Source organism: Salvia hispanica, chromosome 4 (genome assembly GCF_023119035.1).
Source record: "Salvia hispanica cultivar TCC Black 2014 chromosome 4, UniMelb_Shisp_WGS_1.0, whole genome shotgun sequence".
NCBI classification, from domain to species: Eukaryota; Viridiplantae; Streptophyta; class Magnoliopsida; order Lamiales; family Lamiaceae; genus Salvia; species Salvia hispanica.
The window spans coordinates 46,857,323-46,872,202 of record NC_062968.1 but is presented as its reverse complement, the minus strand read 5'-3'; the positions used below and the strand labels follow the sequence as shown (position 1 = coordinate 46,872,202).

At 37.4% G+C, this 14,880-nt stretch overlaps 2 protein-coding genes and 1 non-coding gene across 5 annotated transcripts; all 3 read right to left on the bottom strand.

Annotated features, from left to right (window-relative positions):
- Positions 1–47: 47 nt before the first annotated feature.
- On the bottom strand, positions 48–2,203 carry LOC125185261 (patatin-like phospholipase domain-containing protein 4). Its single transcript, XM_048081769.1, has 7 exons — positions 1,740–2,203; positions 1,370–1,513; positions 1,208–1,280; positions 817–922; positions 653–749; positions 484–579; positions 48–413 (listed from the first exon to the last, which is right to left on the bottom strand). Exons 1-7 carry the CDS (start codon positions 2,151–2,153, stop codon positions 279–281), a joined length of 1,065 nt encoding a protein of 354 aa, XP_047937726.1. The 5' UTR covers positions 2,154–2,203; the 3' UTR covers positions 48–278.
- Positions 2,204–3,744: 1,541 nt separating this feature from the next.
- On the bottom strand, positions 3,745–5,709 carry LOC125218768 (probable plastid-lipid-associated protein 4, chloroplastic). Of its 3 annotated transcripts, XR_007176022.1 has the most exons (7): positions 5,264–5,706; positions 4,978–5,091; positions 4,776–4,874; positions 4,480–4,554; positions 4,331–4,398; positions 4,067–4,212; positions 3,745–3,927 (listed from the first exon to the last, which is right to left on the bottom strand). XR_007176022.1 is itself a non-coding variant. In XM_048120524.1 (6 exons), exons 1-6 carry the CDS (start codon positions 5,573–5,575, stop codon positions 4,140–4,142), a joined length of 741 nt encoding a protein of 246 aa, XP_047976481.1. In that variant the 5' UTR covers positions 5,576–5,707; the 3' UTR covers positions 3,982–4,139. The 3 variants fall into 3 exon arrangements, 1 of the variants encoding a protein (XP_047976481.1); XR_007176023.1 differs by lacking the exon at positions 4,480–4,554 and having other exon boundaries at positions 5,264–5,709; XM_048120524.1 differs by lacking the exon at positions 3,745–3,927 and having other exon boundaries at positions 3,982–4,212; positions 5,264–5,707.
- A 113-nt stretch (positions 5,710–5,822) lies between these two features.
- Positions 5,823–5,894, bottom strand: TRNAE-UUC. The gene has a single exon. It is a non-coding gene; the product is annotated as a tRNA-Glu (tRNA).
- Positions 5,895–14,880: the final 8,986 nt, after the last annotated feature.

Below are 14,880 nucleotides of genomic sequence, written 5' to 3'. Positions count from 1 at the left end.
GCAAGTATAAAACTCTATATTTGATTTTTTTTCTTACACCGCATATCTTCTCCATGATAAGAGCAGCCTCAAATAAATTCATAGGACGTGAATGAACAATTAAGATCCACATCCCTATCCCTATCACAATATACTACTACTACTACTACTACTACTACTACTACTATTTATCTATATTCTATGCTTCACAAGACATTCAAGAGCAAGAACTTAAACAAGTAGCGCTCTCCAGAGTTTGTACAGTTAATATCGATGCCTGAATTTTCTTTGTCGGGCCATCAGCAAGCGCTGTCTTGTCGAACTATTTCTTCCACTGGATTCTCCTCCGCCCATACAGCTGCATCAAGATATCCAAGCTCAAAGAGCCTATCAAGAACATGATCCGCAGCTGGCTCGAGTGCCCAATTGAAAAGCTAAAACAGACACATCAACCTTAGTTTCTGTTACCATGTAAACTGGGAATCGCGTGTGTAAAAATGTCACCTCTCGTGCACTAGCCCTGTTCTCTGGGTTGCAGTCGGGGCTGATTCCTATTCCTTTCAATCCCAAACGACCAGCAGGAAATGCACAAACGCGAACCTGCAACATCATCACATTTTCAATTTAAGGCTGACTCCATCCATCTACAAGTCCATCCTGACTTTCTTATTACCGTCTGAGAAGCAGAGGTTGGCGGCATGAACAGTGTCAAACCCCCGTCTATACATAAACGATTGCGGAACATTGTTGCTGGCCTCGGAGCAAGATATCTGTATCAAAGATTACTTTTCAGTTCAAAGAATTGTTCCATCAAACCAGGTCAAATCAGAATTTTACCCAGGAATGAATGAAGAGGTGAAAACAGCATTGATAAGGTCTTCTTTAGAATCAAATTGGTCTACAAGAACACCCCTCGGCCTCCACATAATCTCCGTTACAGCCACTGCCATTACACCACCAAAACAAAGTTCTATCAGAATTCTTCCTCTAGATTACTTAGGTACTAGATCGATTGCAGGAAATGTACAATTAGTTATCTTAACCTAAATTAATTATTCAGCCTTTTTTCGAAAGGACATTTATACAAACGCAAGAGTGCTAAAAAAGGCCTAATGCATTTGTTTTCAAGGAGATACATGTCATACGGCCATGCAAAAATGACCATTCTCCTATACATTATAGTGTTGTGTTCCAAATGATTATGCGTGAAAAGATAACTTATACCGACCACGAACCCTTCCACTGGACCTGATATGAGCATCATCAGGCAGAAACTGGTCCAGAACATCTCTAAGCACAGCCTGAGCCAATTAATCAAACAAAAATCTAAACTGAAGTGTAAAGTAGTTTGAACTTCCATATACTACTATCATATTGTTAATGGTAATACCCCAAGGCGGAACGCAGTCCCTCGAAGCCTGCAATCTTCAGCCAATATCTTGGTAGCCACCAGTGCCTCCTCCATGCTGGCTCCCGAGGCAATCACCGCACACACAATAGCCCCAGCAGACGAGCCAGCCAACGGTGTTGTTTCCTTTTATTCACAAATAAGAGGATCAAGATCATGAAACAACATAACCAGAGATAATCAATGTTGTTCACAAAGTTTGAAACAAATTTCATGCCCCACAATCTCAATACACTAAAAGCTTTGATATCCATAAAAAAAAAAAAAAAAAAAAAAAAAAAAAAAAAAAAAAAAAGCAATCACGAAGTAGAGACTAAAATTAGGCAAATTAGCATTGAATTGAATCCCTAACCTTGATATAACCCTTCTCAATGAGAAGGCGAGCCACCCCAAGATGGTAAGGGAACAAGAGCCCCGCGGCGGAGAAGCTAAACCCAGGGCTAGTAACCGCCTTGCGCCGCCGCTCCGCCTCCACGTCTTTCAGCCCTTGCTCCCACACCATCTCCGGCTGAACCGGATCCTCTACAACGGCCCCGATCCCCTCGTTCCTCCGCCACCAACCCCTCTCATTCTCCGGCGCCGGAAGCTCCCCGCCGCCCACGATTTTGCCGTTCCTCTTGAGAATCCGAGCCGTGATGCCGAGAAAGAGCTCCCCCGTAGCGACGGCGAAAGACTTCTTTTCGTGGCCCGGCGGCGTGGAGAAAGCGAGGGCGCGAAATGGAGCCGCGACGGCGGGGTGGAGGAAAAGGGAGGAGGAGGAGGCCATGATTGGTGTGGTTTGAAAATGGTGGCCTCAGAAACATCGAAATTAAGTTTTCATTTAAAATAGGGTAACCAAAGGATCCTTTCATTTCGGCCACGTAGACATTATTTTGTTTTGGAAGGGATCTATCTTTGCTATTGTAGCCTGATTGGGAATCTCACAACTGGAATCTCTATATAATTGTCTCATCGTTGTGCTCAATTATGCACTTCAAAATCACAACATTGGATGAGGAATACTATAGCCTTGCAACTCAATCCATCTTCTGCTGCAAAATTGGTGCTCTCACAATTAAGATGCAAAATCAAGATAATACCTATGATTAACGGTTCTATTAGTAAGTTTTTATGTTTGTCGTTTAGTAAAAAAAAATAAGATCCAAACTGTCATTGTTGCCCATAATATATCTCACATAAATATGCACTATTTCTTTTTTAACTCGTATCACATGAATATATACTTTTTAAGTTTGTAAACTTTTTTTCTTTATAATAAGGTATTCTCTATTAATAATACTTTAATTACTTTTTATACTTTTATTTTACTTTATTCATTCGTGTTCAACTAAAAGTGCATATTCTTATGTGATAGGGAGAGAACTAGAATCTATATATCTCATTTCGTATTTTTTAATTTTTGGGTTTTATACTGTTTGCTCCTTATTATGTGTTTAGATTAATTGAATGTAATCCGAGCATCTTTGGAAAGCAATTCTGGATGGAAGCTTTGAAATGATGATCCCCATTTCTCAATAATTCCAATGTTTGACACATCTGATTTTTCTCAAAGCCCGCTAAACTAAAGTCAGCCCGCAAAAAGCCCGATGATCTATAGTACTCTCTCCCGTTAACTTTTCCAAGAGAAATGGGGGAAATTATATTCTGACTTCATTAGATTTGCCAAAAAAAAACATCTTTCCAAAAAACCCCTCTCTTCCTTCTCAACGCAATGCTGTTACTGGTCCCAGAAATTCAAAAACTTATCACCCGCTGCTTATGGTTCGAGAATTCAAGCTCTTGTTTTGGATGAAAGCTACAAACGACACTGGACGAACAACACGAGGTGGTATTCCATCTAAATTCATCTTTGTTGGTCCTCAATTTTCGCACGAGAGATTTGATGCGAAGCTTCTTGCCCTACTTTTTTTTAGCAGATTTACACCATAGAACACAAATTTGAAGGGAAATCAACTTCATCCCTAATTTTCAAGGACAAAGCTACAAGTTGGAAGAAGCTCTTTCTTATTGTTCAACCTCTTGATTCCTCTTGCTTCCTCAGATGTGTCTCCACCGCCGCTTCAGTGAAGAGAAGAGGAGTGTGGACTCTGCTTAATTTGTATGAGTGATGTAAACCCTTATTGGTGAAGGGTAAATTGGTCACACCACAAAAAAAGTAAGGGTAAATTTGGGAATATACTATCATGAAATAATAATTGTATCAAACACATTTGTAGCTATTCTGAAATATATTCCAAACAGTATCAAACGTCTTCATAAAAACTTATTTTCCACAAAATATGTATTCTTTTCAAATTTGTATTCTTACTTTAGCATTTCTATTATAGGCTATCAAACCAACCCAAGTCGAATGAAATAGAGTATAAATCCAACAGATATGCACCAGACAACTCAAATTCTCACATCCTCATGAAGTAAACAAAACCATAATAACATCAGATCGACAAACATCGAAAGATGTGGCCGGTTAGCTACTCATTCACCCCCAACTCAAATTTCATCAACTTCGGGAATGCAGCAACGACAACATTAGGCGAGAACTGTGATTTCGAGAGAAAATTTGCCTCAGAAAAAATGTTAAAAATACATGTGGAGGAACTTAAATACTACACATATTTTCATATTTTTCTTATAGACAAACTTTATACAGTAAAGTTTTGAAACACAACCAACACTAACCTCCCCTTGATCGACCCTCATACAGTCATACTTTTACAGTAAATTCATCTCTGTTGAACCGTGTTTGGAGCTCCTACATGGGTACTCTGTAAAAGGGATCCACCATTCCAAGTATAAACAGATTCCCTTGATTTCCCCGCGATATTCTGCAACCAATAAAAACATACTCAAAGCTCGAGCTTTGGTTGAACCAAGTCATGAGTAAACTATGCAGCTGAAAGAAACGCTACATCAGAGAGGTTCCATGAATCATATGTGTCTTACCGCAGCTCTTCATCCAAGTACGTAATTTCAAGCTGGCCACGCCCACTTCCACGTGCCTTGATAGGTATCTATGCAACAATAGTAAAAAACCTTTAAGGATGAAAGGACTACAAATGGTTGATGAATCCAACAAGCAGTGATTCACCTACCACACCAGCAATCTTAAAACTATCAAACTTAACAGCAACTCTTCTTTGATTTAGTGGAACCAAATTAGCTGTAGCCTGATTTAAAAATAACAGCATGTCAGTTAATCTGAAAGAAAGCAAAAATGGAACTTCACAAAACATTCATCATATCTAAGTTTGATGATATGGTATAAACACGTAGCTCAAATCGTTTAAAGATTTATATAAATTCAACTATCCAAACACCTTGATAGCAACCTATGTCAAATAAGCTTAGCCAAACACAGTCTTAGAGCTTGCAATGGAAACCATACTACCTGATTGAAAAATGGCCAAGTTTGGATATTTTGAGCCCTCAAGGTATCCAAGTTGATTGCTTGGTAAATTTTTCCATTTGGTCTGAGGATCTTGGGTCTCTGCCGCAATTTTATAACAGAAGAAAAGCTTGTTGTTCAGAACAATGATACGATTATCTATCTAAGGTAATCATGATTGGTAAAGAAAGAAGATGTAGCGAACCTCACTCTGAATAACAGACTTGGATGTTGTGTAAAAGAGCTCCCATTTCCCATTCAGAAGATTCGACTTGAGCGGCTCCTTCACTTTGTTCTTCGCTTCAAGTTTGCTTGCAATCTGAGGGGGGAAAAAACAAATCAGAAGACAAACGCAAGGGCTTATTAATCGAATCGCTCTTTATCTACTCTGCCAACTGCAGACAACTATGCCTGATTGATTGTGCATTTTCCCCACCAACAAAATCCCTAACGACGCGATTGAGGAGGAGAAAGAGGAGAAAACAGCTTACCTGATCGATAAGCTGCTGGTCCTCCGGAGTAGCGTCGGCGCCTCGGTCGAGCGGAGCAATGGCATCGAGAAGCTGCTGCTTCAGGCTCTCGATTTCGCTGCTTCTGTCCAAGAAAGGGGCGAAAAAGGAAACCCCAATTCTCCATCCTCGATTGGAGCTGTAGCACGGTAATTGAAGTGAGGCATGGCGGTTGTGTTGGTTTGATGACAAATGGAAAAGGCGTTTCGGAGAGATTAAAGCTGTAGAGTATGAATCAATGGAACTGTTGAGGAGAAAAGAGGAAGAATGGGGAGAGAGATGAAGGAATGCCATTTATTTGCGATTAACGGTTTCGATATAAATATAGCGAATTTCAAAATGTAGTTTCTACGAATATCAAACACACATGTTGTACGACCCTTATCCTTAGAACATAAGATCAGAGAAATTTCTACACCAAAATCGATCCCATTAATCCCACATGCTGCTGTTGTTGAAAATTAAGAAGCAAAACATCCTCATCCTTGAATTCAAATTTACAGTACAACATTCAATAATTGATTGAAAAAAGAAAAATTACTTCCGTTGCCGGGAATCGAACCCGGGTCTCCTGGGTGAAAGCCAGATATCCTAACCGCTGGACGACAACGGATTAGTGATCGATTATCCAACAAGAAATAAATTTAAAATATTTTAAATACTAACTTTCCAAGTCTAAGTTCAACAATTACTCCCTCCGTTCCAGATAATTTGACCCAGTATTCCATTTCGGGTCGTCCCACATAATTTGTCCCACTTCACTTTTACCATTTTTGGTAGCGGACCACATATTCCACTAACTCATTCCTATAATATTTTACTCCCTCCGTTCCAGATTTATAGTCACATTTAGTTATGACACGGGTTTTAAGGAATTGGTGGAGTGTGTAATTAATTAAGTAAGATGGTGGAGTGTGTAATAAATGAAGTGAGATAGATGAGTGAAATGGTGGAGTGTGTAATAAATGAAGTGAGATAGATGAGTGAGATGGTGGAGTGTGTAATAAATGAAGTGAGATGATGAAGTGTATAATAAATGAAGTGAGTTGGTTGAAGGTGGGTCCCTTATTGACTTTTGGGTTTTTAATTTTTGTTTTGGTTTATTTTTGTGTTGATAATGGTATTTTGGTGTAATTTTAGTGAATAATGGAGTAAAATTTTATGTCCAAATATGAAAATTTTTAAATGTGACTATAAATGTAGGACGGACTTTTATGGCAAAATGTGACTATAAAATTGGGACGGAGGGAGTATTATAAAACTAATATTTTAAAAGTAGGACCCACATCTTACCCACTTTTTCAACTCACCTTCCATTAGATTTCTTAAAACCTGTGTCGCGTCAAAGTGTCCGAAAGTATTAATTTTCTAATTTGCATTGCATAGTTAACTTGTACCATCATATCATATGTGGAGTAGGAGTACTAGTTTTGGTCAATCGCTACTTCAAATCCGACGGTGAAAACAAAAAATAATAGGATTGAAGTAGTAAAATCATAACTTTGAAATTCCTCTGTTTCTCTGACTTTTATCTTATCTGTATAATTTATTTTATTCATGGTTATATTTATTTTATTAGTTATAAAATCAAATAAAAACTCCATTCATCTAGATTGAAGTAGTCCGTTTACATATTAGTTCTTGTGGTTCGATAAATTGTGCTTTACTTTAACTATACTGAATAGTTTATACATTTACGGTTACTTTTAGTACTAATAAGTTAGTATATAAATATGTTCATTAAATTATAATCATATTTACTAATTTTATTAGAATTTTTATAAACCAAATTATGTAATGCATATATAAAATGTTTATTATGTATATAATCAAACTATTCTCTATAGTAACTAGTACTATAACGCAAAGAGAAAAGATAAATGTATATAAATTGTCGAAAGATATATGTGTATTATTCATTCAACTTGTTCAATGGCTTCTACAATGTACACGCCTATAAATAGGCTAGAGAAGGATTTGTATATGGTAAGATTTACCCTAATTACACAATAGGAAGAATATACTAATTGTCTTAATTATGTGATCTCAATCAATCTTCTTTAATCTCCATCAATCTTCTTCTCATTTACTTGATTCTTTCCAATACTCCCCCTCAAGTTAAGTAACGGGATCATCCATTCTTAACTTGCCCAATGCCTCATGGAAGCTCGTAGCATTAACGGCTTTTGTAAGGATATCTGCCAACTGGTCTTTAGATCTCACAAAGGGAAGTTCTACAGTCTTGGATTCTATGTTGTCTTTGATGAAATGTCGATCCACCTCAACATGTTTGGTACGGTCATGCTGGACTGGATTTTCAGATATACTGATTGTTGCCTTATTATCACAGAATAGCTTACACGATTTATGTGAGTTCAAATCCAACTCCGTCATCAACTTCTTCAACCATAGAATTTCTGTTAGGCCACTCTTGATTCCTCGGAATTCTGCTTCAGCACTTGATAGTGCTACCACCTTTTGCTTTTTGCTCCGCCATGTGACCAAGTTTCCCCCTACAAAGGTGAAATAACCAGCAGTTGATTTTCTGTCATTTGGATTTCCCGCCCAGTCAGCATCTGTAAACCCGTGGATCTCCAAATGCCCATGATTTTCGAACAGAATTCCATGGCCTGCTGTCCCCTTTAGATACCGTACGATCCGTAGTGCTGCTTCCCAGTGAGCTGCTTGAGGTGCGTGCATGAACTGACTGACTACTCCAACTGCATAAGCTATGTCGGGTCTCGTATGGGATCTCTTCCTCTTCATAAAGAGCTGCTTCAAATGCCCTTGCCATTTTAGTTAGATTGGCCTTGGCTAGATTGCCATAGAATATCTGCTCTTGCGAATCCTTTCAGGACTGTATCTCTTAGCCGGAATGCCCCGAGTAATCCTTGAAGGAAGTATATAACGACCCGTATCACCATCAATCGCTGCATTCTCATTTCCATCTACACCAGACTCGTCAGCGGTAAAAACTGTACTATCTGAGCTAGTTTCAAGAATTACCTCAGATATCACTGGAGGAGAACATTCAGGCTAGGCATTTGAGGAGGCTCTACAACAGATATGATCGGCTCGGCGGTGACACTAGCTTGCTCTGTTAGTTCCGCGACCGGTAGGCTTAGGTATGGTACAGACACACTGAAGGTCGAATTATTTCACACTCCCCCTGAACAGTACTCTCCCCCTGACCCCGAGGTTGGGTGTAATAAAAAAATTCACTTTCAAGGAAATTACAGTTCATCGTTGTTATAATTTTCCTAGACCCCGGATGATAGCATCGATAGCCTTTCTGATTTATCCCATACCCCAAGAACACACATTTTAATGTACATGCAGAAAATTTTCCCCTTTCATGTTTTGGCACATGCACATAAACAGAACAACCAAAGATGATCAGTTAAGGATGAAAGAGTTTGTAAAGGAGTTTTCATACCCAAGATTTTTGTAGGCAAACGATTAATCAGATAAACAGCAGTGGCGACAGCTTTGGGCCAGAGAAACTTAGGAACATTGGAGTCAAAGAAAAGAGCTCTCGTGACTTCTAGTATTATCCTATTTTTTCGCTCAGCTACCCCATTTTGTTCAGAAGTGTATGGACAAGTGGTTTGATGAACTAACCCCCTACCCTTGAAAAACTCTGTCATTTCTTTGTTAACAAATTCCTTGCCATTATCAGACCTAAGGATTTGAACAGTGGTTTGAAATTGTGTCTTAACCATTGTAAAAAAGTGAGTAAATTTTTCAAAAACTTCAGATTTATTTTTTAAAAAATATACCCAAGTCAATCTAGTGCAATCATCCATAAAGATAAGAAAATACTTAAAACCATGATCACCAATAATAGGAGCAGGACTCCAAACATCAGCATGCACTAGAGAAAAAATAGTTTTAACACGAGTATCACTTGATCTAAAGGATTGTCTGTGGCTTTTTGCCAAAACACAAGATTCACATGTAATATCTTTAAAATGGGAAAACTTTGGAAAAAGCAATTTTAAATAACCCGAGGATGGATGCCCCAGTCTGCGGTGCCACAACCAAGCTTCCCGATTAGTAGATCCGTGAGCAAGCATCGCGGTGCCACCTTGTTGAGCAATCTCATCCACGTAATAGAGGCCTTGACGCTCAGTGCCACGCCCAATTATCCTCCTCGTCCTGATATCCTGTAATACACAGAAGTTTGGATGCATCAGTAATGTACAGTTTAATTCTTTCGTCACATGGCTAATAGACATGAGCTTATGAGACAGTTTTGGGACATAGAGGCAATTTGTGAGCTTTAAGGTTGGAGAAATCTCAATGGTTCCACTCCCACTTACAACAGTCAATTTCCCATCAGCCGTTTGTATGTGGCTTTTCGTTACTCCATCAAATTCAGAAAAATCATTTTTATCATAAGACATAGTATCTGTCGCCCCACAATAAAAAATCCACCCTTTCTCTTTAGAATCAGTTGTACTTTGGGCAACACATGCAATTGGAATACTATCAAGGGGTGCAAAACGATTCGGACTCAAAAAGGAGTTTTCAGCAATTTTAGGGACCCTATTTCGAATTTCCTTATTCTTGGGACCTAATTGCACACAATTGGAACTCAAGGGACTAGGCTGAACATTATTCATGAAGTGGGGTATATTTCTAGCATCACAAATACTTGAGGGAGTAAATTGCAATTTAAATTGGGGATTAGGATTTTTCAATCCCAATCCGTTACCTCCACTTGAAGCGCCGCCTCCCTTTCGTTCTGCAAACGCGACTTCCGCGATTCCGCTCGCCGCCTCACTAGCTCTGCCGCCTCCGCCCTGCGGCTGACCGCCGTCCCCTATTCTCCCACGGGCGACGGCGACCTCCCGGTTGCCCGCCCCTTGCAGGAACAGCCCTCCTCCATCCTCCAGTCCGATTGCAAGACGGGCTTTGGCCTTCTGATTCTCGTCCCACCACTCCGGAAATCCGACGAGGAGGAAACAGGTTTCTCTTGTATGCTTGTTCTTTCCGCAGTGTGAGCACCACATTTTTTATTTGTCGAGTTTGAATCCGCGGCGGTTGTTGGGTGGCTGTGTGGCGGTGGCGGTTCTTGGTGGCGGCGGTTGGTGGTTTGGGCGATGCTGTGGTTGGTTCCTGGTTGCGAAGCCAAGCCCGATTCCGCCCGATGATGAGTCACCGGTAGTCGCGCTGGTCGGGGAATCCGAGCTTGCTGCCGGCGGCATGATCTTGAGCCGAGTAGCCTCTCGCTTCACTCGTCCATACGCGACTTCGGCTGAGGGCAGTGGGTGTTCTTTCAAGATATCTCGCCGGATTCCGTCATATCGCTCACTCAATCCTGTGAGAAATTTGAACAGCCGCCTTGTCCCCATGTATGTTCGGAATTGTCCGACTCCTTTGTCGCAACAGTCGATCGGGCGATTTTCACATCGATCTATTTCTATCCAGATTCCGTAAAGGCGTCTCTTGTAAGTTTTGAGCCCTTGATCTCCTTGCACTATCTTACTCGCTTTTTCCTCCAGATCGTATAACAGGTATGGATCGGAAGTGCTTGCGAAGGTAACGAACAGACTCTCCCATAGAGCCTTTGTAGTTTGGTGGTGCGCGAAGTCCACAACGATATCAGTCTCGATATTGTCGACTATCCATGAGAACACGATCATGTCATTTCTTCCCATTCGGTATAGCCCTTCGTTCCTGGTTCCGGTGGCGCTGGTATGCCTGTGATATGTCGATTGGCTCGCCTTCCTCCAATGGCTATCCTCATCAATTTGTGCCAGAGGGGATAGTTATTCCCATTCAGCTTGACTGCCAAGGTGACATGTTTGCTCATTCTCAACCTTGAATCGTCTAGATTCGGTTTCTCCTCTTCACCGTCTGACATGTTGTGTAGATTTTGATTTCTGCCCTGTTTTTTTGGTCGAAGGTTTGAGGAAGGTATCGAACAATGATGAATCAAATTCTGAGTTCACCAATTGAAATCGAAAACCTGGCTCTGATACCATGTTGAAAGATATATGTGTATTATTCATTCAACTTGTTCAATGGCTTCTATCATGTACACGCCTATAAATAGGCTAGAGAAGGATTTGTATATGGTAAGATTTACCCTAATTACACAATAGGAAGAATATACTAATTGCCTTAATTATGTGATCTCAATCAATCTTCTTTAATCTCCATCAATCTTCTTCTCATTTACTTGATTCTTTCCAACATAAATTGTACATGTACACAATATCTAAATTTTTAAATTTAATTGAATTTAATGAATTTTTTTTATTATCTATTATATTATATATAGAAATAGGACAGAAGTGATATAAAATTTTTATGTGAAATCATAACATGATTTCTAGCTTGATTCGAATTAATCATACAATAATTAGTAAAAAATATACAATTATTTAAGTTAAAATTTCAAAAAAAATTCAAAGTGTTGCAAAATGATTAGTATGAATTTATTTTAAATTATTTAATATTTATAAATCAGTTTTCAATGTAAAATGTTAAAAAGAAGTTCGATTATATACGTACAATCGTGTAAATATATCACTACCCGCAAAGAGAAATCATAGTGGCGCATGAATTGAGATACTACTTTGACTTTCAAACAAAAGAACAAATTGCAGATAAGTAACATTTACTTTTACACTAATTATTTATTACTATTTTGCATTGACTTTGGATATTATTACCATACATTTTATTCACCTATAACTTCTCATACTACACATACATATGATAAGTGATGGTAATCCTTATAGGATTGTCTATTCAGTTATTTCCCTTTTTAATTGGATTCCAATTCCATAATATTCTGTTTTCTATTATAGTATTTCATTATTAACTTTACTAGTGTATAAAAATATTATTATTTCTCATAGTATAAAAATAGGTCACCTTTATTATAAAGAATTGCATTTAATTAAAAATATATATATATAATGAATCAGACTTGATTTTTCAATAAATAAATTGATATAGTTAAAACTAAATATATAAGAAATAATGGTACAATAGTTATCAAAAATAGTACTCCAGTAATCTTTTGAGGGTTAGAATAAATATGATAACAAGGGAAGAGTCCATGGAACAAATTGTATTACATTAAAATATATTCAAATTCATAACTATTCAAATTCATAACTATTACTAATAAACGAAATAAAAAATTACATCCTAACTTTAAATCCGTCAATAATTAATTAAAAATAGAAGTAAAAACAAATACTTGCTTTCAAATTTCAATTAGTAAAACGTGCTTTCTTCCTCCGTTTTGTTCAGTCAATATCGGCTTATCTTGTTTTATTCACAACTTATTTTTGAATTTGAGAATCAAAATTCAAGAATTTTAGTTCCAGTCAAAATGGCAAACGTTATTGCAAGACAATTTTCTAGAGTGAACGGACTTACATGGAGGTGTGGGGGCCACGAGCCAACAAATATGTTTGTAATTTAAGGTTACAATTATAATATTTAAATATTACTACTATCATTTAATTAGCTAAATTTAAGAATTTTGAATCTGTGTCATGTTTAACCTACTACTAATTCAATGGAGTATTTCTTTTTCTCTGTTATTTCTATTTGTTTTAGGATTAATATCAAGAAGTTATATTAATTTCATTTTATAAAACTGTTTTTATAAAATTGTTAAAGTTTTAAAATAAACTTTGATGAGGAAGTGGCTATAAAATGTCTTTTTAGACTCAGTACAATATGTGTGGCTCTCGTTAATTAAAACTTTATACTACATATAAAAAGTAAGCATATCTCACACTACAAAGATAAATCTGTAAGAATCCACAATCAATAATATTTGCATCACATAAAAGTAATTGATATGCAAGGTCAGACAGATTATATGAGCACATAGTAATATTAAATGCGCCCATTGAAGAATCCTACTTCTTTCATTTTGTCCTATCTCCTGAAATTACAGTAATCACATTTTAAAAAAAAACAAACGACCATTGAATTGGAATCTCCTAATTGAAGCAAAAAACATGAGAAAGCAATGGCGATGTTCCAAATGTGGATTTCCATGTGAGTTGCCATTATATAAATTTTTTTAATCCAGAATTATTTTTTCTATTACAATTGTTTATAAATCTTAGACAAAGAAATTCCCTCTTTGCTTAGCAAATGAATCTATTTAAGAACATCTATTTCCATTTCATCACTTGAATAATATTGGTTCTAAATTTTGGTCAATTTTATTATTCATCTACTCCTCACTATATATATTAATGTAAAATCTGTTGTGGGATATGAGGCCTTCTAAAGAGATTATATGCAATTTATGCAGATCAAAGAACATAGCTAATTTAGATCCAAATTGTCCGAAGAATCAATGAATGAGGAGGCAGAAGTTGATCCGTTTATAGAAAGTTCATGTTTTACCCAGATAAGTTCTTCAAGCTCAATTCCGCATGAAAATGAGGCCTTTTCAGTTGATAAAATTGGGATGATTTTCGGGAATTTGAGCTTTGAGCCAACTTTATCTGCACCATTAATGGTAAAATTGGAAGCTGCTACTGTTGATGGTGATTCTGCAACTCAACTTCAACCTCATTTTTGCTGTGGAAAACCCTCATCCTCAACTACTACCACCTTGGCCACCATCCAGATCAAGCAAGAAGATGGTAAAGTTTTTTTTTTACTTCGATTCTTTTTTATGTCTAATCTGTTTAAGTTGTTCAAAATTTTATTTTTTTGGGTCTTATTGTTTCTGAATTCATGCTGGATTAAATGATTCTAAAACGAGGTGAAATTTCGCACGAGTATTTGTTGTTGTAGATGAAACGCGTGTCATTAAAATTTTTATAACATATAGTGTTAGACTAGCTAATTATTTAAATAGAAGATTAATCACTGCTAATTCACATTCCATATTTAGTTTGAATTCAATACTAACCAAATCATTAATAGTAGAAGGAGTATTTGACATTAATTATCTCTTCTTTTCATCTAGTTTTAGTACTTAATGAAAAGTAAAATACTAGTACTCCATTATTCAGCCAATAATAGAATAAGAGGTTATACTTATATATAATGTGCAGAGACAGAAGTAGAAGATGAAGGTGAAGTTGTTATATGGGACAGAAACAACATTAAAAGGAAGAAGAGATCAAAGCTGCCTCAGTACACTCTCTCGCCACTCGCTAGATTCATGAACCAGCTCCAGTACGCCTCGTGCTGCCGTCGTCGCCCACGCCGGCTCACACCTAAACCCAAGTACGATGATGTCTTAATCTATGAAAGGTGTTGTCTGTACGTACCAGAAAACGAGATAGGCCTTGGAGTTGAGCTATTGCTGCCACCACTTTGTCTTTATGATTCATCGTTTGTGGGGATCAGAGAGGAGTCTTCTTCCTCTACGAGTGAGACTTCTGTTTAATTGATTAGTCTAGTGGCCTCATGCATGTTCCTGTCAACAAGAATGCATGATTTGATAATTGTGTTTCTCTATTTTATGTTTGATTGTAAACATTGGTATAATTAATTTGAAATTGTGTTATAATTATATAAACTTGAAATCTTTTGATGATTTTATGAGTAAGAAGTGAACGAAAAATTGACATTCACTTTTAATGGGTTTATATAATTTC